The 23,249-nt window shown below is 43.6% G+C and overlaps 1 protein-coding gene across 5 annotated transcripts in view; it reads left to right on the top strand.

Annotated features, from left to right (window-relative positions):
• epha7 (eph receptor A7) overlaps positions 1-23,249 on the top strand; it is a 217,983-nt gene that overhangs the window by 187,712 nt on the left and 7,022 nt on the right. For 4 of the 5 annotated variants that reach the window (XM_061812991.1, XM_061812987.1, XM_061812989.1 and 1 more), the window contains 6 exons: positions 3,340-3,525; positions 3,775-3,836; positions 3,910-4,119; positions 11,827-11,976; positions 13,544-13,737; positions 17,158-17,313. In XM_061812991.1, coding sequence (XP_061668975.1) covers positions 3,340-3,525; positions 3,775-3,836; positions 3,910-4,119; positions 11,827-11,976; positions 13,544-13,737; positions 17,158-17,313 — 958 coding nt within the window. The remainder of the gene's footprint in view (positions 1-3,339; positions 3,526-3,774; positions 3,837-3,909; positions 4,120-11,826; positions 11,977-13,543; positions 13,738-17,157; positions 17,314-23,249) is intronic. The other variant, XM_061812988.1, reaches the window with a different exon arrangement.

The raw sequence follows: 23,249 nt of genomic DNA, 5'->3' as shown, positions 1-23,249 counted from the left end.
TTGGACAGCTCTTTGGTCTTGGCCATGTTTCAAGTTTGAATCTTACTGATTGTATGGGGTGGACAGGTGTCTTTATACAGCTAACGACCTCACATAGCTGCATCTGATTCAGGATAATACATGAAGTGGAGGTGGACTTTTAAAGGCAGACTAACAGGTCTTTGAGGGTCAGAATTCTAACAGATAGACAGGTGTTCAAATACTTATTTGCAACTGTTTCACATGAATAAATCATGAAAAAATTATGCATTGTGATTTCTAGATTTTTCTTTTTACATTATCTCTCCCACAGTGGACATGCACCTCTGATCAAAATTTCAGACCCCTCCATGATTTCTCAGTGGGAGAACTTTCAATATAGCAGGGTGTTGGAATCCTTATTTTCTTCACTGTATGCCCAACAGGTAGGGTGTGACCTCGAGGTGAAAGAGAATTTTTGTAAGGAGTGAGATGAAGTGGTTGTGAGTATCCCAAACAAAGAAAGAAAGCCTTGAAAGGTGCAGATTGTTCAATTGGTGGACATGTTGGTGAAGGAAATACAAAAGCAGAGCAGAGAGCCATGTCATGGAAGCTGAGAAAGGAAGAGTATTGTGTGGCTTTTAGAGAAATGGTAATACAGACTTTTGGTGGACAGGAGGAACTTCCAGAAAACTGGACCACTCCGGCCAAAGTGATGAGAGAAGCCGGGTGGAGAGCACTTGTTGTATCTGCTAGCAGGAAAGGACCAAAAGAGACTTACTGGTGGAACCTCTGAGTACAGGAGGGACACTGACAGCACCAAGGATAGGCGAAATGAATACAGAGAGATGTGACATAATGCAAAGGATGCAATGTCAAAGGCCAAAAGAGGCATATGATGACATGTATGCCACAATGGTCATGAAAGAAGGAGAATATGATCTCTACATGTTGGCCAGACAGAGGGATAGAGATGAGGAGCATGTGTCAACGTGTTGACCGGTGCCAGTAATTTGCCGGATGGATGGAAATAATACTTTCAAGAGTTGATGAATAAGGAAAATGATAGAGAAGGAAGAGTAGAAGAGGCAAGTATGGTGGACCAGGAAGTGACAGTGATTGGTAAGGGGGAAGTTAGAAAGCCATTAAAGAGAATGAAAAATGGGAAGGAGGTTACTCCTAATGACATTCTTGTGGAGGTATGGAAAAATCTAGCAGAGGTAGCTGTGGTGTTTTCGACAAGCTTGTTCATAAAAAATGTGGTAAATGAAAAGATTTTGTTAAGAATGGGGGGTAAGTGTCCTGGTGGAGGTGGAGGAATAGTTAGAAAGTTGGAGGGATATAGTGTAGAGGAGAGGAAAAAGATTAGCTGAAGAAATGACAGACTATGTGTGCATGGGTGGGAGAGGTGGAGAGGGAACAGTGAGGTGACACGAGCGAAGAAATTGCAAGGGCAGAGGACTTTAAACTCTCTGGGACATCTGTCCAAAGCAGTGGTGAGTGTGGCAAGGAAGTGAAGAAACGGGTGCATGCAGGTTGGAACGGGAGAAGGAATGTGTAAGGTGTTTAATGTGACAGTATGTGTTTCATGTGTCTAAATGAAGAAGACTTTTCATCTTGCACATCTGTGACTCTTATAATGAATAGTTCCTAGAAACAGAAATGTCTCTTGTTCTTTGTTCTTGTTACTTTGTTGTTCTTGTTCTGAATGGCGCACCAGGGCAGCACCGACTGTCAGAGAAAAACTCCTTGTGTGTTTTTACACTCTTGGCCAATAAATCTGATTCTGATTCTGAGAAGAGTGTCTGCTAGGGGAAGGGCAAAGTTTACAAGACAGCAGATAGGCCAGCTGATGTAAAGATTGGAGATAATGGAACCGAAGAGGCAACAGGAAGCAGAGCTGGAGGTGATGGAAATTAAGCTTGTTGAGATTCACTCTACGAGTGAACACGATGGATAAAATTGGAAAATTGAGGAACAACCAAGGTAAGATGTTGTGGAGACAAAGTTAGAGAGAGCTGACTTAGATGGTTTGGACACATCCAGAGGAAAGACACTGACTATATTTGAAGAAGGATGAGGAGGCTGGAGCGTGCAGGCAAGAGAGCCAGAGGCAGATCAAAGATAAGATTGATGGATGCCTTCAGATAAGACATGAGGGCAGTTGATGTTTGAGAGAAGGAAGGCGGGAGATGGATTGATGTGGTAAAGGATGATTGACTGTGGCGATGCCTAATGGGACAGGCCAAAAGGAAAAGAAGAAGACTGAAGAACGTTTCTGCATGTTATTTGTAATTTTTGGAACTTCCCCAAAACTTCTTCTTCTTCGTCTTCTTCTTTTCCTTTTGGCTTGTCCCGATTAAGGGTCGCCACGGCGTGTCATCCACCACAATGAGAAGATATTTAATGTTCAAACTGATAGACTTTTTTTCCTGCAAATAATCAATTTTGAATTTTACGGCTGCAACATCTTCAAAATTTGCTTGGACAGGGACATGTTTACCACTGTGTAACATCACCTATTCTTTTAAAACCATTCAGTAAATGTTTAGGAACTGAGGACCTGAATTGTTGAAGCTTTGTTGGTGGAATTCTTTCCCATTCTTGCTTGATATACAGCTTCAGCTGTTCAACAGTTCGGAGTCTCTCTTATCTTATTTTACTCTTCATAATCCATCACATATTTTCAATGGGAGACAGGCCTGGAATGTTGGCAGGCCAATGTAGTACCCAAAACACTTTTACTATGATGCTATTGTAACACACAGAATGTGATTTGGCATTCTCTTGCTGAAATAACCAGGAATGGCCCTGAAAAAGGGGTTGCTTCGAAGGGACCATATGTTGCTCAAATATCTGTACAGTAATCCCTCGTTTTTCTTAGTTAATTGGTACAAGAACCATCCGCGAAAAGTGAAAAACCGCAAAGTAAGGGTAAATGGTGTGGTTTTTTTTTTTTTTTTTTTTTTTTGCTTCATTGGTGCTTGTCGTCTTGCTGAGGATGCCGCATTATACCCGATCAAAGCGCCTTCTCGCTACTGTACTGTATGAATGTATGCTGGCATTTTTTTAAATTTTCTCTTTATTATTGTTTTTGCTTCATTGGTCCATGTCGACATGCAGGGGATGGCACCTTAGTATGTAGCGATCCAATTTTTTTTCTTTTTTTTGTGGGGGGCAGAAATCTGCGATGCATTGAATCTGATAGGTGAGGCGCGAAGTAGAAAGGGATTACTGTTAACCCTACAAAATAATGAGTGACTTAATGATTATTATTATTATTAATATTATTACCAACTGAAAATTGAAGGCATATGTAAATTATTGTTGTTGAAATTGCCTGATCATTTTTCTTTACCTTTAACCAATCATGCTGTGCAGGACAGTTCGGGGAAGTCTGCAGTGGCTGGCTAAAAGTACCTGGAAAACAGGACACTTCTGTCGCTATCAAAACCTTAAAAGTGGGTTACACAGAGAAGCAGAAAAGGGACTTTCTGTGCGAGGCCAGCATTATGGGACAGTTCGACCATCCCAATGTTGTACATCTTGAGGGAGTAGTGGCAAGAGGTAATGTGTCAAATAGTTGTTTTTTTTCACATTACAGTGTATCTTATTAAATTCACCATACTGCCTTCTAAAAGCAAATATATACAATTAAAATTCAATGATTAACATGTTTTAAACATCTTGTAACATGAGATTTACGTTTTTTCCGATGGAGCATTTTGTGAACAGTATTTTGTGAAGATAAAAAAAAGTATTAGCATTAGAATATAGGGTTAGAGAGAGTAACAGTAATCAGTCATTTCATTGCAGGAAAACCAGTGATGATTGTGATAGAGTACATGGAGAACGGCTCATTAGATTCTTTCCTAAGAGTGAGTATCATGTATGTCTAAAAAGCCCCAGATGCAGTAAAGATTGCTTATCGCCATATTTTTCTTTGCACAGACACACGGTGGTCAGTTCACAGCCATTCAGTTGGTTGGAATGCTCCGGAACATAGCAGCAGGAATGAGATATCTTGCTGATACAGGATACGTCCATCGAGATCTGGGTGCTCGAAACATCCTTGTCAACAGTAATCTTGTATGTAAAGTGTCGGACTTTGGCCTGTCCAGGATAATAAATAATGATCTTGAAGCAGTCTACTCAAAATCTGTAAGTCAATTTAAAAAAATATATATATCTTCACCCCTGTGGGTCACAAATACATTTCGTTTTTACCCAAACAAATGCCTTATTTTCTTTGGTTGGATGTTAATGAGGCGGAACCGCGACGCAGCAGTAGAGTCCTGACAGTTTTGAAGACCGAGGTTCAAATCCCAGCCCCACCTGTGTGGAGTTTGTATGTGCTCCCCGTGTCTGCATGTGTTTCCTCCCACATCCCCAAAACAGATTCATTGGAGACTCTAAATTCCCTCTTGGTATGATTGTGAGTGTGATTGTTGTCTGGGATTGGCTCCAGCAATCCGGCGATCCTTGTAAGGATAACCGGCTCAGAAAATGGATGGATGGATGGATGGATGGATGGATGGATGGAGAGCTGCAAATTGCAGTGGGACACAAAAATATTTAGTCAGCCACCAATTGTGCAAGTTCTCACACTTAAAAAAAGGAGAAAAGCCTGTAATTTTCATCAAAGGTATACCTCACGTATGAGAGACAAAATGAAAAAAAAATTTCCAAAAAATCACATCATCCGATGAAGGAATTTATTAACAAATCAGGTTGGAAAATAAATATTTGGGCAAAAAGAAAAGTTCATCTCAATACTTTTTTTAGATACTCTTTTCTTGGAAATGTGTTTGGGATCATTGTCACGATGAAACATCCAACCATGTTTTTCACTGAAAACCTCACATTTACACGGCTCAGTCGTCCTGGTCCCTTTGAAACTCCAGAGCATGCTTTTCCAGCCCCATACTTCACAATAGGTACCGTATTCTTTGGATGGAACTCAGCATTCTTTCTCCTCCAAACATGGCAAGTTTTAACCCACTAGTTTTGTTTTTATTTTCTTTGCCCACATGACATTGTCCCAATCCTATTCTGGATCATCCAAAAGCTCTCCAGCAAACTTCAGAAGGTCATGGACATGCACTGATTTAAACAGAGGGACATGTCTGGCTCTGCAGGATCTGAGTCCCTGGTGGAATAGTGTGTTACTGATGGTAGCCGAGTTTGGTCCCAGCTCTGTATACTTGGAAATTTGGGACTACGACAGGAAAAGCTCAGGAAAAGATGAGGAGTTGATTGACATGATGATTAGGAGAAAGGTTTATATATTGTGCATCCAAGAGAGCAGGTGGAAAGGGAGTAAGGCTCGAAGTTTAGGAGCAGGGTTTAAATTATTTTACCATGCATTAAAGGTTATTTTAAAGAGCTGGCTGAGAATGTCTTGGAGATGAAAAGAATATCATATCGAGTGATGAGGCTGGAATTTGAAATGGAGGGTGTTATGTATAATATGATGAGTGACTATGCCACACAGGTAGGATGAGACCTAGATTTGAAAGAGAAATTCTGGAAGGAGAAAAGCATCAGGGACAAAGGTTGGGAACCCAAAAAGTCTCGATGGCCTTTGAAACAACAACTCACGGGAGGGAAAAGCTCCTCCCAAAAGGAGGAGGAACATGCATTGGATAAAACCAACATCTTACAATCAAGAGAGGAGAGTAAAGAAGGGAAAGCAGAGAAACAACAAGAAGACATCAAAGAACAGCTGTCTCACCTGTGGAATAGACCAAGTAGTGCATCAACATCCTCTTCAACACAGACTTAAAGCCGAGAAAGAAAAACGGATGGCCAAACAAGACAGAGAATTGAATGATCGGCTGGATAGAGTGGAAAGACGTATGCAGGCCCTAACCCAGGTATTTGGACTACTATTAACACAGTCACAAACACTAAGAGAAGACTATGTACAAGTAACAAGGCTTGTTATAGCACTTCAAAACTTTACCTGACGAGCTAGCCCAATATTGGACGGTCTTCCAGAATTTACAGAGCGTGTACTGGAACAGTGTAAAGATCTTGACCAAAAGTCACAAGAAATATGGACAACCATTCTTGAAGGATCATATCCCGAGCCCAAGGATATAATGGGACTGATTTGAAGAGAAGTCATAACGGGACTGTCTTACTCTCCTGAATGAAATAATAAAAGAGATACCAGAAAAGATGACTTCGAACGACGAATTGAAAGCCTGCCTAGATGAACTAGAGGAAGTAGAGAAAAACTTATCTCAAGGATTGAGGCTTATGTTCATTATGGCAAAGGTTACAAGGGAAGATCACGAAACGTTGGAGAAAAGTTACATGAAATTTACCAAGGAGATTGAAGAATGTCAAAAAACTTCAGTCAATGTCCTTCAGGCTATACAAGAAAACTTGACGATTTTTTCTAAAAGGATAAAAAAGTAGAAGAACGATTAAAAGAATTCAAAGCTTCTAGCTCCAAGGGAAAAGAAAAGGAGAAACAAAAGTGACTGATACATTATTCTCTTCACTGGACTTCAAGGACTCGACGAAATACTTGGACTACTAGGACTAACCCCAGAAAAAGAGGTGGAGCATATGAAAAGTGACAAGAGGACTGAGACGATATAAAGAAAGACGACTGGAGAAAGAGCGGCAGCAGCAGAATACACAACCAAGAGGAAGCATGGCTGGATCGATGGCAGAATGGGAATTAAAAGACTCAAACCAAAAAGAATCTACAAGCCCAACGGAATTGGAATTAAAAAAGGATATAGACTAGTGGGACTCACAAACCTTTGAACGCCCGCGTTATTAAGTTCCAGGGCCGGGACACTACAAGACTCCCCAACCAAGCACTTCATAAATCCCGGTACCAGGAACTCGGAAGGTAGGACGAAAACTTCATGAATATGACAACCTAAGACTAATACCAGAACAACCAGAACCGGTTTACGACACACCAATTAAAGTGCAACCGGGAGGAACACTTTATGAACGGCTAAGCCAAGGGGAGGATTATGGATGGGACCATACGGGTGTTTTTTAACAAGCATAAGAAACCGCTACGCCAAGCCATGATCATCCTCCTTGGCTTCAGTGCTCTGTACATCCTGATAATGTCGCTGATTACACATATCCTTGTCCACAATGACTACAAAAATTGGATCTTGGTTTCCCTTGCCCGGACGTTGGTCACCGGGGCCCCCCTCTGGAGCCAGGCCTGGAGGTGGGGCTCAAAGGCGAACACCTGGCAGCCAGGCCTGCACCAGTGGAGCATGTCTTGGACACTCGGGTGAAGAGAGGGGCGTCGCTGTCAACTGATCACCACCTGGTGATGAGTTGGCTCCGATGGTGGGGGAAAATGCCAATCCGACATAGCAGGCCTAAACATATTGTGAGGCTCTGCTGGGAGTGGCTGGTAGATTCCCCTGTCAGAAGAAATTTCAACTCCCACCTCCGAAAGAACTTCGCTCACGTCCCAGAAGAGATGGGGGACATTGAATCTGAGTGGATGATGTTCCGCGCCTCCATTGCTGAGGCAGCCGACTGGAACTGTGGTTGTAAGGGGGTCGTTGCCTATCGTGGCGGCAGCCCACGAACACGTTGGTGGACACCAACAGTGAGGGATGCTATCGGGCATTTCTGACCTGTGGGACTCCAGAGGCAGCTGATAGGCATCGGCTGGCCAAGCGGAATGCAGCTTCGGTGGTCGCTGATGCAAAAACCTGAGTGTGGGAAGAGTTCGGTGAGACCATGGAGAATGACTTCAGGATGGCTTCGAGGAAATTCTGGTCCACCGTCCGGCGTCTCAGGAGGGGGAAGCAGTGCACCGTCAACACTGTCTATAGTGGGGATGGGGGACTGCTGACCTCAACTCGGGAAGTTGTGAGTCGGTGGGGAGAATCCTTCGAAGACCTCCTCAATCCCACCAACATACCTTCTCATCAGGAAGCTAAGTCTAGGTGCTCTGAGGCGGGCTTTTCTATCTCTGGGGTTGAGGTCACCGAGGTGGTTAAAAAGCTCCTTGGTGGCAGGGGTGGATGAGATCCGCCCGGAGCTCCTAAAGGCTCTGGATGTTGGGGGACTGTCCTGGTTGACACAACCCTGCAACATCGTGTGGACATCGGGAACAGTGCCTTTGGACTGGGGTGGTGGTCCCCGTTTTTAAGAAGGGTGACTGGAGGGTGTGTTACAACTATAGAGAGATCACACTCCTCAGCCTCCCAGTTCTACTCAGGGGTACTGGAGAGGAGGGTCCTTTGGGAAGTTGAATCTTGGATTCAGGAGGAACAATGTGGTTTTCGTCCTGGCCGTGGAACAGTGGACCAGCTCTACACTCTCGGCGGGATCCTCGAGGGTGCATGGGAGTTCTCCCAACCAGTCTACATGTGTTTTGTAGACTTGCAGAAGGGATTTGATTGTGTCCCTCAGGGAGTCCTGTGGGGGGTTCTTCAGGAGTATTGGGTACTGAATCCCCTGATAAAAGCTGTTCGGTTCCTGTACGACCGCTGTCAGAGTTTTGTCTGCATTGCCGGCAACAAGTTGGACTCGTTTCCGGTGAGAGTTGGACTCCACCAAGGCCGCCCTTTGTCACTGATTTTGTTCCTAACTTTTATGGACAGAATTTCTAGGCGCAGCCGAGGCGTAGAGGGTTTCCAGTTTGGTGGCCTCAGCATCGCATCTGTGCTCTTTGCAGATGATGTGGTTCTGTTGGCTTGGTCAAGCCGTGATCTCCAGCTCCCACTGGAGTGAGTCACAGCCAAGTGTGAAGCGGCTGGGATGAGAATCAGCACCTCCAAATCCTAGACTATTGTCCTCAATCGGAAAAGGGTGGCGTGCCCTCTCCAGGTTGGGGATGAGATCCTTCCCCAAGTGGAGGAGTTCAAGTATCTTGGCGTCTTGTTCACGTGTAAGGGAAAAATAGAGCAGGAGATCGACCGACGGATCGGTGCAGCATCTGCATTGATGTGGTCTTTGTATCGGTCCCTTGTGGTAAAGAGGGAGCTAAGTCGAAAGGCAACGCTCTCAATTTACCAGTCAGTGTACGTTCCTACCCTCACCTATGGGCATTAGCTGTGGGTCGTGACCGAAAGAACAAGATCCTGGATACAAGCGGCCGAAATGAGTTTCCTCCGCAGTGTGTCCGGGCTCTCCCTTAGAGATAAGGTGAGAAGCTTGGTCATCTGGGAGGAGCTCAGTGTCGAACCGCTACTCCTCCACATTGAGAGGAGCCAGATAAGGTTGCTGGGGCATCTGATTCGGATGCCTCCTGGACACCTCCCTGGTGAGGTGTTCCGGGCATGTCCTACCGGAAAGAGAGCCCGAGGACGACCCAGGACACGCTGGTGTGACTATGTCTCCCGGCTGGCTTGGGAATGGCTCGGGATCACTCCGGAAGAGCTAAAAGAAGTGGCCGGGCAAACAGAAGTCTAGGTATCCCTGCTGAAGCTACTTCCCCCGCGACCCGACCTAGAAAAGCAGTAGATAATGGATGGATGGATGGATGGATGGATGGATGGATGAACTTGCACACTTGGTGGCTGATTAAATATTTTTTCCCCCACTGTAGGTCATTTGAATATTATGATCGCAATGTGCAGAAAAGTCACGTCGTGGGGTACTGTGCAATGTTGGTGGTCCATAATATTGGTACTCAGTACCGAACATTCCCTGCCATTGACAGACTTAGAATCCAACTACAGGATGTTACCTGACACGATTAACTAAAAGTACTGACACTTGTCCAAATAAAAACTGTGGTAAAAATGAAAGTACTGAAGCAACTCACTTACTCAAGAAAAAAACAAAACATAAATAGAGACATGTAAAAGAAGTAAATGGACATTTTTCGACACATACACTGAACAAAAATATAAACAGAACACTTTTGTTGTTGGTCCCTTTTTTTGTGAACTGAACTGGACTCCTTAATCTAAAATGTTTTCTTCATTTAAAAGGTAATTTCCCTCAAACATTGTTTACAAATCTGACTAAATCTGTTAGTGAGCACTGCTCCTTCATCAACATAATCATCACACCTCACAGGCGTGGTATATAAAAATGATGATTCGACATCAAGATTATCGCACGGGTGTACCATCGGCTGGCCCCAAATAAAGGTCACTCTTATCACAGAGCACAAACTCACAGATAACTCAAGTTGAGTGAACATGCAATTGCCTTGCTGACTGCAGGAATGTTCACCAAAGCTGTTACCTATGAACTGAATGTTAATTTCTTAATCATACGCCATCTCCAAAGGTGTTTCAGACAATTTGGCAGAACTGTAACCGGCCTCACAATCACAGATCACATGTAACCACAGCACCTCCTGTTCACCTCCAAGATCGTCTGCGACCTGCCACCCGGACAGGTGCTGCAACAATCAGTTTGCATAGCTAACCAACTGCATTTTGTTAAGACTTGACTGGGCGAATGCTTGATGGTATCTGGCAGGGTGGACAGGTGTTCTCTTCACAGGTGAATCCCAGTTTTCACTGACCATGCCAGATGGTGGACAGCATGTGTGGCCTCCTCTGGCCAAGCAGTTTGTTGATGTCAACATTGTGATCGAGTGGCCCGTGGTGGCAGTGGGTTTGATATGAACAGGCGTATGTTATGGGCAAAGAACACAAGTGCATTTTTTTATAGCATTTTGAATGCTCGGCAATCCCATGACGAGATCTGAGGCCCATCGGTGTGCCATTCATCTATGACCATCACCTCATGTTGCAGCATGATAACGCAGGACCCCATGTTGTAAGAATCTGGAAACAATTCCTGGGAGCTGAAAACATGCCAATTCTTTCATGGCCAGCATACTCACAGGTCATGTCACCCATTGAGCTTTTTTGGGATCCTCTAGATCAACGTCTAAAGCAGTGTTCCAATTCCTGCCAGTATCCAGCAGCTTTTACCAGCCATTGAAGATAATGTACCAACATTCCACAGGCCGCAATCAACAACCTGATTAACACTATGCGATGGAGATGTGTTGCAATGCGTTGGGGAAATTATGGTCACAAATGACAGATTTTTCTGATCTGTCAGACGCCCGCAATAAAGGAAAACTTCACATTTCAGTTATCTTTTATTGTGGCCAGCCTTACACCAGGTTTTGCTATAATCGTGCTCTTTAATGAATATTTTGATGTGCCACACCTGTGAGGTGGAATGGATTATCTCGACATGGGAGAAATGCTCACAAAGACAGACTTAGATTCTTGAATATATTTGTTCAAGGTTTATAGAGATTTATACTAGATAATTATATATATCTATATAATACTCCTTCCATTTCAATGATTGCTTGCACAGTGCTCCTGGAGATGTTTAAAGCTTGGGAAATATTTTTGTATCCAAATCCGGCTTTAAACTTCTCCACAATAGAATCTCGGAGCTGCCTGGTGTGTTCCTTGGTCTTCATGATGCTCTCTGCACTTTAAACAGAACCCTGAGACTATCACAGAGCAGGTGCAATTATACGGAGGCTTTTTTATACACACGTGGATTCGATTTATCATCATCTGTCAACATTGGATCATTCAGAGATCATCACTGAACTTCTGGAGTGAGTTTGCTGCACTGAAAGTAAAGGGGCCGAATAATATTGCACGGCCGCTTTTTAGTTTATTTGTTAAAAAAGTATAAAATATCCAATAAGTTTCGTTCCGCGTCACGATTGTGTCCCACTTGTTGATGATTCTTGACAAAAATAAACAACAACAACAAACCTAACTGCAGGGTTGAAGAAAAAAATTCTTACATCCATCAGCCCTACTTTTTGGTGTATTGTTTAGTATTGTAGGTTAGGATGTTTTGTACTCATGTACAATTTACACACTCACATAAAAACGGATCACTCACCTATATTTTTCGGAACAGGATAGGAAAATACCAGTCCGATGGACTGCCCCTGAAGCCATCCAGTTTCGTAAATTCACTTCTGCAAGTGATGTGTGGAGTTATGGCATTGTCATTTGGGAGGTCATGTCCTTTGGAGAAAGGCCATACTGGGACATGTCCAATCAAGATGTGAGTAGTTAACACAATAATCAAATTGATTCATGGGAACATATTGTGTAAATGTCATTTTTAACTGTTGACAAATAGAAAGACACAGTTGGGTCTCTTGAGCCTCTCTTATAAGTCACTTGACATTTGAACATGGAATATTACAGCCATTCATTTTCTTCCACCTATCCGATGTATTTGGCAGATTCAGTCCTGAGTGAGGGATCTACCTTGCACACCTGTCTGGTCACAAGCTTTGCCTTTTTCACCGACAGGCACATTATACAATGCATTTTGATTGACCGTAAACTGGGATGTGAAGACGGAGTGTAACAGAGATTCTGAATCACGTCAAAACCGATGGTATACCAATCAGCCGCCCAAAAATATATACCCGACTGACCAGACCAGAACATATGCAACGTAGATCTCTCGCTCAGTACTTTAAAAAAAGGAATGGAGCCGACAGCTTCACTGCAAATATGAACACTTTCCCTTAAATTCTCGCCAGCATCCTCTCTCTTCAGAAACCTGCTTCCGCTATTGTAATTTGTTTCCTCTTTGTTTTTTTTTTTTTTGGTTTGTTTTATGAAATGTAAGTTTTTCTTCCTTTGTTTTATGAAATGTTAATTTATCTATACATCCATCCATTTTCTTAGCTGCCTAACCTCACAAGGGACACGGGAGTGCTGGAACCTATCCCAGCTATCATAAGGCAGGAGGCGGGGTACAACCTGAAATGGTTGCCAGCCACTTGCAGGGCACTTGGAGACAGACAACAGTCGAACTCAAAATCACACCAGGGGGAATTTAGAGTGTCCAATTAATGTTGCATGTTTTTGGGATGTGGGAGGAAACCGGAGTGCCCACGCAGGAACGAGGAGAATATCCAAACTCCACATAGGCAGGGCCGGGATTGAACCCTGGTCCAAAGAACGACGAGGCCAACTGTTCCGCCTTATTAGTTTTTCATCTTTTGTTCTTGTGTTTTATTCAATTTTAAAGTATTGAGTGTTATGTTATTGTGCTTCTTCAAATGTTAGTCTTTCACGATTTAATATACTGTTTTGGACTTGCCACTATACCTTACCTTGACAAAGTTTTAATCAAGAAATAAGTAAAATAAAGGTAGCATGGTGGCGCAGCTGTAACAGTTCTGAGAACAAAGATTAAATCCCAGCCCTCCCTGTGTGAAGTTTATATGTTCTCCCCGTGCCTGTGTGGGTTTTCTCCTGGCACTCTGGTTTCCTCCCACATCCCAAAAACATGCATTCATTGGACATTCTAAATTGGCCCAAGGTGTGATTGTGAGTGTGACTGTTGTCTGTCTCCATGTGCCCTGCGATTGGATGGCAACCAGTTCAGGGTGTATCCTCCTTCCTGCCCGCTGACAGCTGGGATAGGCTCCAGCACTCCAGTGACCCTTGTGAGTATAAGTGGAGAAGAAAATGCATGGATGGATGGATGGATGGATGGATGGATAAAATTAAAATAGTCTGTCATAGTTGAAAGTGTGGCTCTGGGTTAACTTTGCTTGAAAAGACTGCGTAAGTGAAAGTTGTTACTCAAACTGGTTTTCACTCTCCAGGTCATGAAAGCCCTAGAGGAGAGCTACCGTCTTCCAGCTCCAATGGACTGTGCCCCAGGCCTGCATCAGCTTATGTTGGATTGTTGGAAGAAAAAGAGAGAAGAACGTCCCAAATTTGATCAGATTGTCAGCATTCTTGACAAAATGATCAGGAATCCAAAGACACTGAAAACACCAGTTGAAACCTCTGCAAGGTGAGCATTATTTGAACTAAAGCTCAAATTTCTTCATATTTCTTTTTTTGTTGTTGTTGTTGGCTTTTGGGGAAAGAAATTGAGTCAGTGGCATAGCTTTATAGCTTATAATTGTAGCAAGGCTTTTTTTGAATGTTTATTACAGTCCCACAAATGAAAGCGTAAAACTTGTTGCAAAGTTTTATTTCTATCACAACATCCATCCATTCATCCACCCATTTTCTGTACCACGTATCCTCACTAGCGTCATAGATGTACTGGAGGCTATCTCAGCTGGGATGCAGTGTACAACATGAACTGGTTGCCAGGTTCGGCATTTATCATCCGTAGCATGAACTATCGTGTCATCAAGCCAACTCCCACCAACGACCCCATTATCGAACAGTGTCTGGCCATCCAGTCCAAGTCGTCCGAAGTAGCCATTTTCAACGTTTACATCCCTACTCCGTGTTAATCGGCTAGGTACTCGCCGGCGACCACACCCTGGGCGACCTGAATGGTCACTCCCCGGCGTGGGACAGCTACCTCCCCAGTGACGACCTTACCGACGAAATCAACTCATCAACGTTCAGAATTCTCAACGATGGCTCCGGCACTCAACTCACGGTACACTCCGCTAGCTCCCCCAACATTAGTCTTGCTAGCTCCAACCTCTAAGCCAGCTACTCGTGGTCGGTGGAGACTTCGTCCGATCACCTCCCTATAACGATTGCACTCAAAAGATCATAAGAATTCATCGTGTCGGAAAAACGCACCTACATCAACTATAAAAAGGTGAAATGGGAGGATTTTACGGCTTTCATCGAAGCCAACCTGGAGGACGCCCCTACCAACATTTTTTCCGGTGAAAAACATTTCTGTACCATGGTGAATCGAGTGGCCAAACGATACATTCCTTCTGGCTGTATACCAAAGGTCCACCCAAACTACCCTGCCTGGGCGGCCTTTCTCGTCGATGAACGTGACACCATCCGGACAGCAGACCCATCTATTGCTCCACTTCCTAATATCCAACATCAGATTAACCCTCTGGTGTCCGAGCACCGGCAAAATCGTTGGATTTAACAAATCGGAAAATGCAGCCTCCAGGGGCTAAAACAGCTCTGGCCTACCATCAAAGCCTTGAGCAATCCAACCAAACAACCAGACAATCATGCCATCAAATTCAACGGGGTCCAATCGAACAACAACCGGGACGCATGTCAATATTTCAATCGACAATTCGTTTAACATCCACTTGCCAACCGTTCCATTCAATCTACGTTGCGCTCCCTCCATGGAATGTCGTGCAAAAACCATCCTCGCTTCATGACGGCGCAAGTCAGAACGGCCATCAAAGCGTCCAAAACCTCCAAGGCGCTGGGGCCTGATGGCATATGCCCAGTGATGATGAACTACCTTGGACCAAAGGCTATCCAATACCTCACCGACATTCACAACCTTTCATTGGCCACCCTGGACATTCCAGCCATATGGAAACGGGGCCGTGTCATCCCACTTCCCAGACCAGGGAAACCCATGGATGAAGGCAAGTCCTATCATTCAATCCGTCTGTTTTCTCCGCTGGCCAAGACGCTTGAGCTTCTAATCCTCCGCGCCCTGAGCGAGTTGCTGACAACTGCCAGTCACCAACATGGGTTTAAGAAACTTCAAAGTACAAGCACAGTGCTCCATCCCATCAGCAACCAAATAGAGCGTGGTTTCAACCAAGAAAAGCCTACCAACAGTACCATCGCGTTTGCTTTCGACCTAAGCAAGGCGTTTGACTACTCTGTCGCTGCTGTCGTACATCGTCAAGTCAAACCTACCATCTTCACTCAAGTGCTGGACCTCCAACTACCTGTGCGGCAGGTACAGTGAAGAAAATAAGTATTTGAACACCCTGCTATATTCCAAGTTCTCCCACTGAGAAATCATGGAGGGGTCTGAAATTTTCATGTCCACTGTGAGAGAGATAATCTAAAAAGAAAATTCCAGAAATCACAATGTATTATTTTTTTAACAATTGATTTGTGTGATACTGCTGCAAATAAATATTTTAACACCTGAGAAAAACAATGTTAATATTTGGTATGATAGCCTTTGCTTGCAATTACAGAGGTCAACCATTTCCTGTAGTTGTTGACCAATTTTGCACATACTGCAAGAGGGATTTTGGCCCACTCCTCCACACAGATCTTCTCTCGGTCGGACAGGTTTCTGGGCTGTCACTGAGAAACACAGACTTTCAGCTCCCTTGAAAGTTTTGTATTAGGTCCTGTCATGTTGTCCTGGGCTGATTCCTACCTTTCTAAGGATCATTGAGACCCCACGAGGTGATATCTTGCATGGGGCTCCACTCCGATTGAGATTGACTGTCATGTTTAGCTTTTTCCATTTTGTAATGATTGCTCCAACAGTGGTATTTTTTTCACCAAGCTTCTTGGCAATTTCTCCATAGCACTTCCCAGCCGTGTGAAGTTGTACGATTTTGTCTCTGGTGTCTTTGGACAGCTCTTTGGTCTTGGCCATGTTACAAGTTTGAGTGTTACTGATTGTATGGGGTGGACAGGTGTCTTTATGCAGCCCTCCATGATTTCTAAGTGGAAGAACTTGCATTATAGCAGGGTGTTCAAATGCTCATTTTCTTCACTGTATCTTTCACCGTTTTTTTACTCAGTATCTTGACGGAGTTACTTACCAGTGGAACGGTTATAGTCTGTGACGTATGCAGAAGGTGAAGGCGACACCACAGAAGGAAGCATTTCAGCTTGCATGTCAAGCTCCGACAGTGAGGTTTCGTAATGCCACTCCTGCTAAGTCACCTCTCAAAACTGTGCTCTCTACCCAACAAAATGGACAAGTTTCATCTTCTCACAGACACCAATGACTTTGGATGTTTCACCACCATGTGCTTCATTCACAGAAACATGGGTTTGTGAACACATCCCTAATGGCACCATAATGCTTCCGAGCTTCCAATGACACCAAGCAGATGGCGTCACAGACTTATCAGGAAAAAGAAAATTTGACGGAATATGCTTCTATATCACTGAAAAATGGTGTGCTGACTTCGTAGACCTCAACAGACACTACATCCTGTACGTGGAGTTGCTGTTTTCTTCTGTTCCCACCAAGAGTTTGCTTCATTCATCTTTGCCAGGCTTTACACACTAATAATACCTTTGACTGACATTCTTGAAAAAAGAGCCTTTTCTAACTTCAGGATGGAGATTGTTGTCACTGAAGTGGTGACGCTCAATTTCTGCTGATGCTAAAGATGGGTTTATCAATGTAATGTGTTATATGTGGTGGAAATTTTTTGCAGCTCTGCGAAAAATGGAGCCACTTTTTTTTAATTGGGAAAAAATTATATATTTTCCCATTATAACTGCAATGAAATTTCTTTTCACATGATGTATTTATATTCTCATCCCACAGAACTGTTAGTCAACTGTTAAATCAGGGCACACAGAACTTCAGTGCTTTCCACTCAGTGCAAGAGTGGCTGGAGGCTATCAAAATGGAGCGATACAGAGATAACCTCATAGCAGCTGGCTGCAGTTCCTTGGAATCTGTGGCCAGGATGTCAACTGAGTGAGTACAGGGGAAAACTCTAAAAAGCATCTCATACACTACAGTTCATACTTGTGATTTTTTTTTTTTTTTTTTGTCCCGCATTTTGCAGTCATGTTGAGTTTTGACGAATTGCAATCCTTGTCAGGTCAAGCAAACATTTTGACACTGACATTATGATATCCATTTCAACATTTTTAAATCCATCCATCCATTTTCTTACATTTATATAGAGTGGGGTCACAGAAGCTGCTGCTTAATCAGGAAAGCCCAGATTTCCCTCTCCACAGCCACATTGTCTAACCCTTCTGGAGGGATCCCAAGACGCTCCTAGACCATCTGGGGAACTTGGTCTCTCCAGCGTGTTCTGGGTCATCCCCAAAACTTCCTGGTGGGAAGTTTCCTAATCACCTCACCATGGATTCGTCCAGGGGGCATCCTAATCATCTGCCTGAGTAAACCTCATCTGGCTCCTCTCAATGCGGAGAAGCAGCAGTTTGAGTCTGACCCCTGCCGGATGACCGAGCTTCTCACCCTATCTCTTCAGTGAGAGCTGGGAAGGAAGCTTATTTAGGCCAGTTTTATTCGTGATCTTCTTTCTTTCATTCATGACACACAGCTCGCAATCGTAGGTGAGGGTATGAACATAGATTGAGTAAATGAACAGCATTGCCTTTTCAGCCCAGTTTCTTCTTATATAGGACAGACCCACACAGAGTCCTCGTAACTGCAGATGCTGCAGCAATCTGCCTGTTGATCTTTCACTCCATTCTTTCATCACTCAAGAACAAGACCCCAAGATAGTTGAGCTCCTTCACTTGGGCTAGGACATCGGAACTGGTCGTCAATGAGGCAAACTCTCATGCATGCCCGACAATCCTGCTAAGTGCGTGTTCACTGTTCCATGGCTAGGACAGTAACCATACTGCTCCTCACCACTCCTCCTGAATCAGATTTCTGACTTCTAAAGCCCCTGAATAGACATTACTAGTAGGCATCTTGAACACACCCTCCGACCCCCCTTCTTACAAAGGTGGGACTCTCACCCTTGTCTGCCAAGTCAAATGCACTGTCCCTGATGTCTATGCAATATTGCAGAGGCGTTGTCAGCCAGGACCGCCCCATAATATCCAGAACCATTAGGAACTCTTCCATGGGGCTCTGGGACAGAGGAGCTTTTTAACCACTTTCACTGATACCAACCCCAGAGATGGAAGAACCACCCCTGAGACTCCCCAGACTCTGCTTCCACATTGGAAGGCATGTCAGTGGAATTGAGGAGGTCTCCATAGTATTGAGCCCACTGACTCAAAACTTCCCAGGTTGAGGTCAGTAGCTCACATTCCCAACTATACACAGTGTTCATGGTGCACTACTTCCATGCTGGATCGTGGCCCCATCTACTTCTTCCCCCAAACCTTTTCCTCATCGACCACTAAGCTGCATTCCGCTTGGCCATCCGATATCCATCAGCTGTCTTTGGAGTGACCCCTGGCTCAAACGACCCATGAGGACTCCTTCTTCAGCTTGTAGCGAATATGGGCTGGATGAAAATGTAATTATATGATATATAAATTTGGAGGAGTTGAACGCTTGTGTCCCAATTCTGGGTTAGCATTTGTCTTGAAAAAGCAGTACTATGTTCCTTTTTAGATGGGTTACTTTTAGAAAAAAGGAACACCAAACTTTTTTTTTTTAATCTCAAAAATCATACAAAGGCTGCTACACGTTAAATAGAATTCTCAACGTACAGATGCAATACACAATAAACCCAGACCCACATCGGGACAGGCAGTGAAATTTAAATGGAATTTAATAAAATCTACATCGAACAGCTGTGATTAAAAACTACAAAAAAAGGAATGGAAGATGAAAGAAAATCAGGTGTGCGAAAATATACAAAAGGGTGTGTGTGTGTGTGGCTGCTGGCTAAGGACAAATGTGTATTGGCCTTTAATCCATTTAGTCTGTGCGAGAGAGGATAACATTGTGTCTTTGCGAGAAGCTAGTCTTCTTTTTCTTTTGGCTTGTCCTGTTAGGGGTTGCCACAGTGTGTCATCTTTTTCAATCTAAGCCGATCTCGTGCATCTTCCTCTCTAACACCCACTGCCCTCATGTCTTGCCTCACAAAATCCATCAACCTTTTCTTTGGTCTTCCTCTCGCTCTTTTGCCTGGCAGCTCCATCTTCAGTAGCTTTTGACCAATATAAACACTCTCTAACCTCTGGACATGTCCAAGCCATCGAAGTCTGCTCTCTCGAACCTTGTCTCCAAAACATACATTTAATGAGCTCATTTTGAATCCTATCCAACCTGCTCACTCCTAGCGATAACCTCAACATCTTCATTTCTGCTACCTCCAGCTCTGCTTCCTGTTGTCTCTTCAGTGCCACCGTCTCTAATCCATATATCGTAAATGGCCTCACCACTGTTTTTAAACTGTGCTCTTCACCCTAGCAAAGACTTTTCTGTTACATAACACACCAGACACCTTCAGCCAGCTGTTCCAACCTGCTTGGACCCGTTTCTTCACTTCCTTACCACACTCAACATTGCTCTGGATTGTTGTCCCCAAGTATTTGAAGTCGTCCACCCTCGCTATCTCTTCTCCCTGAAGCCTCAATCTTCCCCCTCCACTCCTCTCATTCACGCACACATATTCTGTTTTATTTCAGCTAATATTAATTCCTTTCCTCTCCAATGCATGCCTCCACCTTTCTAATTGTTCCTCCACCCACTCCCTGCTTTCACTGCAGATCACAATACCATCTGCGATAAATGTCCAAGAGGATTCCAGTCTAACCTCATCTGTTAGCCTATCCATTACCACAGTGAACAGGAAGGGACGCAGAGCTGATCCCTGATGCAATTCCACCTTCATCTTAAATTCTTCTGTTATGCCTACGGCACACCTCACCACTGTTCTGCTGCCCTCATACATGTCCTGTACTATTCTAACATATTTTTCTGCCATTAGGTCATTGAAGTTCTGTTATTTACTGTTCAAAATCACATTTGACACCTCTTGAAGTCCAAATTAAAGGACAATCATCAAAGTCTCTGTTATTCAGAAAAGGTCCACAAAGCTTTTAGTGTTGACACGCTTATCCCAAGATCAAAGCTTAACAGGAGAAGCGTGAAACATGGTCCACTCCGACTAAACCTCTCTTTATACTCTCGCACTCCCGTAATTGACAACACCCACATTGCATGAAGTGACCTTCACATTGCCCCAGGCAGCAACTCTGCGTAACCTCCCACACACACGTCCTGTCGTGTAGTCCTGGGCTGATTCCTTCCCTTCTAAGGATCAGTGAGACCCCGCGAGGTGATATCTTGCATGGGGCTCCACTCCGATTGAGATTGACTGTCATGTTTACCTTCTTCCATTTTCTAATGATTGGTCCAACAGTGGAGCTTTTTGCACCAAGGTGCTTGGCAATTTCTTCGTAGCCCTTTCCAGCCATGTGGAGTTGTACAATTTTGTCTCTGGTGTCTTTGGACAGCTCTATGGTGTTGGCCATGTTACAAGTTTGAGTCTTACTCATTGTATGGGGTGGGCAGGTGTCTTTATGCAGCTAACCACCTCACACAGGTGCATCTGATTGTTACATGTAAATTTAGACCCCTTTGTTCAAACCAGCAAAATGTTTTATTGCACTTCTGACAATTTAATCTCACACACATCAACACATTACAAACACGATAGAATAGCTAACACAAAATGGGCATTCAAGAACAGAGTAGTTGAGCCACAACGGCAAATAGTCACCAATGTTGAATGAGTGTTCCCAAACAGGCAAATGTCCATCCCAGCAAGTATTCCAAGTGAGCAAAAGTTCCAGCCTGTCCAAAAACGAAAGGCAGCAGGCGTCCGTGTTGTTAGTGTTCCAAGCAGTGTAGTTTCCCAGAGCAGCCGTGAGGTCGTAAGTAGAAGCCTCATTGTTCGTCTTTCTCATCCTTATATACTGTAAGTGGGAAGTGGTCATTTAATTGATTGTTATTGTGAGCTCTAGCGGACAAATTTTGTCATAAGAGTTACTGTTATTGAAAAATTCCAGTGTCATGCATGGAGTTTCCTCCACAGGGTGTCGAGGCTCTCCATTAGAGATCAAACGAGAAACTCAGTCATCCGGGAAGGGCTCAGAGTAGAGCTGCTGTGCCTCTGCATTGAGGAGAACCAGAAGAAGTGGCTCAGGCATCCACGGAAAACCACCGGAAGAGCTAGATAAACTGGTTGGGGTTAGAGAAGTCTTGACTTCTCTGCTAAAGCTACTGCCTCTTCACCCCACCTTGGAAAAGCAGAAGAAAATGAATGGATGGGTAGCACTGTTGTCTTTCAACAATCATAATAACAGTAAGGTGATGCATTAGTTTCTTCACAAATTCATCCATATTCATTCGTACTGTATCTGAGAAATAACACCTTTTTTTTTGTATCTGCCTTTGTGTAAATGGAAAATGGCTGCTTCCACCTGCCACTTCAGTTCACAGAACCATTTGGTGTTTTTCAACACACGCTTTACCCAGTGGAATCAATGGTAAACACAGCTTGAGTGACAAACTCTTAAAACACCAAAGTGCATTTGTTACTTTTCATGGAAAACTAATATTCAGCAATCAGAGAAAAATCCTAAACATGAAAATATATCATTACCTTTGTTACATGTATTGGTTTGGATAAAAACATAATTAATTGAGGAGAAAGCCAAAACAATGCCTGTGTTACTTCTAGTTTAGAGTGATTTTGTTTAAATGTTAAAATTAAATTATTTAATCTCGTCACGTTGCTCTAAGTCTGGTTTTAGATGTGTGAAAATTCAAGACAAGGTTATGAAAAAACCTCTGTCTAATCATCTGAAGGTTGCTGCAGTTCTTGATAACCTTTTCTGAAATCCAAACACACAAATGATAGAGGTTGTGGATTTTTTGAGAAGATTTACGAAATCTAACAGGGGAATCTACAAGGGAACAATCCAGAGAAAAGCAAAACAAAGGAGATGCAAACATTAGTCAAGGTAGTTTGGGCTGGCAGGGTGCCCTGTGGCGGGGAAAGGTTTGATGTGTCCTCACCACCTTGTGGTGTGAGTTAGGGTTTGCTGGCCGAGCCAGTTTTTGGCAAGGTGGTTGAGCGAGTGAGAGCCAGCACCAAATGGGGTTCAGCCCCAGGGGCAAAAAAAGGGAGCTAGACAGTCACCTAATATGACTTTTATATCTGATTATTTTGTAGTTCAAAACCATTAGGATAAAATATTTCGATCTAAGAAACACATTGTTTGCTTTGCATTGTCACAAACACCCCATTGAATCACATCAGTGAGTGTTTCAACCATAGGTAGTGGCTGTGTTCTGTGTTCATTCTGAGATAAACACAAGCATATTCAGTTGGGAAACAAATTTAACCAGTAGACATGCAAAGTTGCAGAAATACAATCACTAGTGATATTGGTGTATTAGTAGGCCCTGGGAGCATGCATGTAAAGTTCTTAAAAATGACACAACATTCAAATTCAGTGGTGTTGGTGAAATCGCCATTGGCAGTGACCCTCCACTGCCAGTTCATAAATTTTCGAGAGGTCTACGTTACATTTCAAATGGCAAATGGGAGGGATTTAGGATCCTGAGGAGAATGATGTGACAACTCTCTTTTCACAAGTTTTTTTTGAACAGTGAATGGTCATTTCATTTTTTTATCTCTTTCACCAAATTTGTGAGCAGCGGTAAGTTGTTCGAGAGCCACAGGTCATCCATGCAGCGAAGTCAAACGACAATAAGCCAATCACCAATAGAGGACCCCAGCTCTCGTTTCAAGCGGCTGCTGAATAAGAAAAATGATATTCCTCCACTTCAACTGAGGATTTACTTGATTTGACAGTGATACAGACGAGTGTCCTCTTCAATTGATAAGAAATTGTCATTCTCACTTGAGTGGATTCGCCAGGAGCTTGGCGAACTCG

The sequence above is a fragment of the Syngnathoides biaculeatus genome, chromosome 23 (genome assembly GCF_019802595.1).
Source record: "Syngnathoides biaculeatus isolate LvHL_M chromosome 23, ASM1980259v1, whole genome shotgun sequence".
Classification (NCBI taxonomy): domain Eukaryota; kingdom Metazoa; phylum Chordata; class Actinopteri; order Syngnathiformes; family Syngnathidae; genus Syngnathoides; species Syngnathoides biaculeatus.
This window is presented reverse-complemented; position numbering and strand designations above follow the sequence as displayed.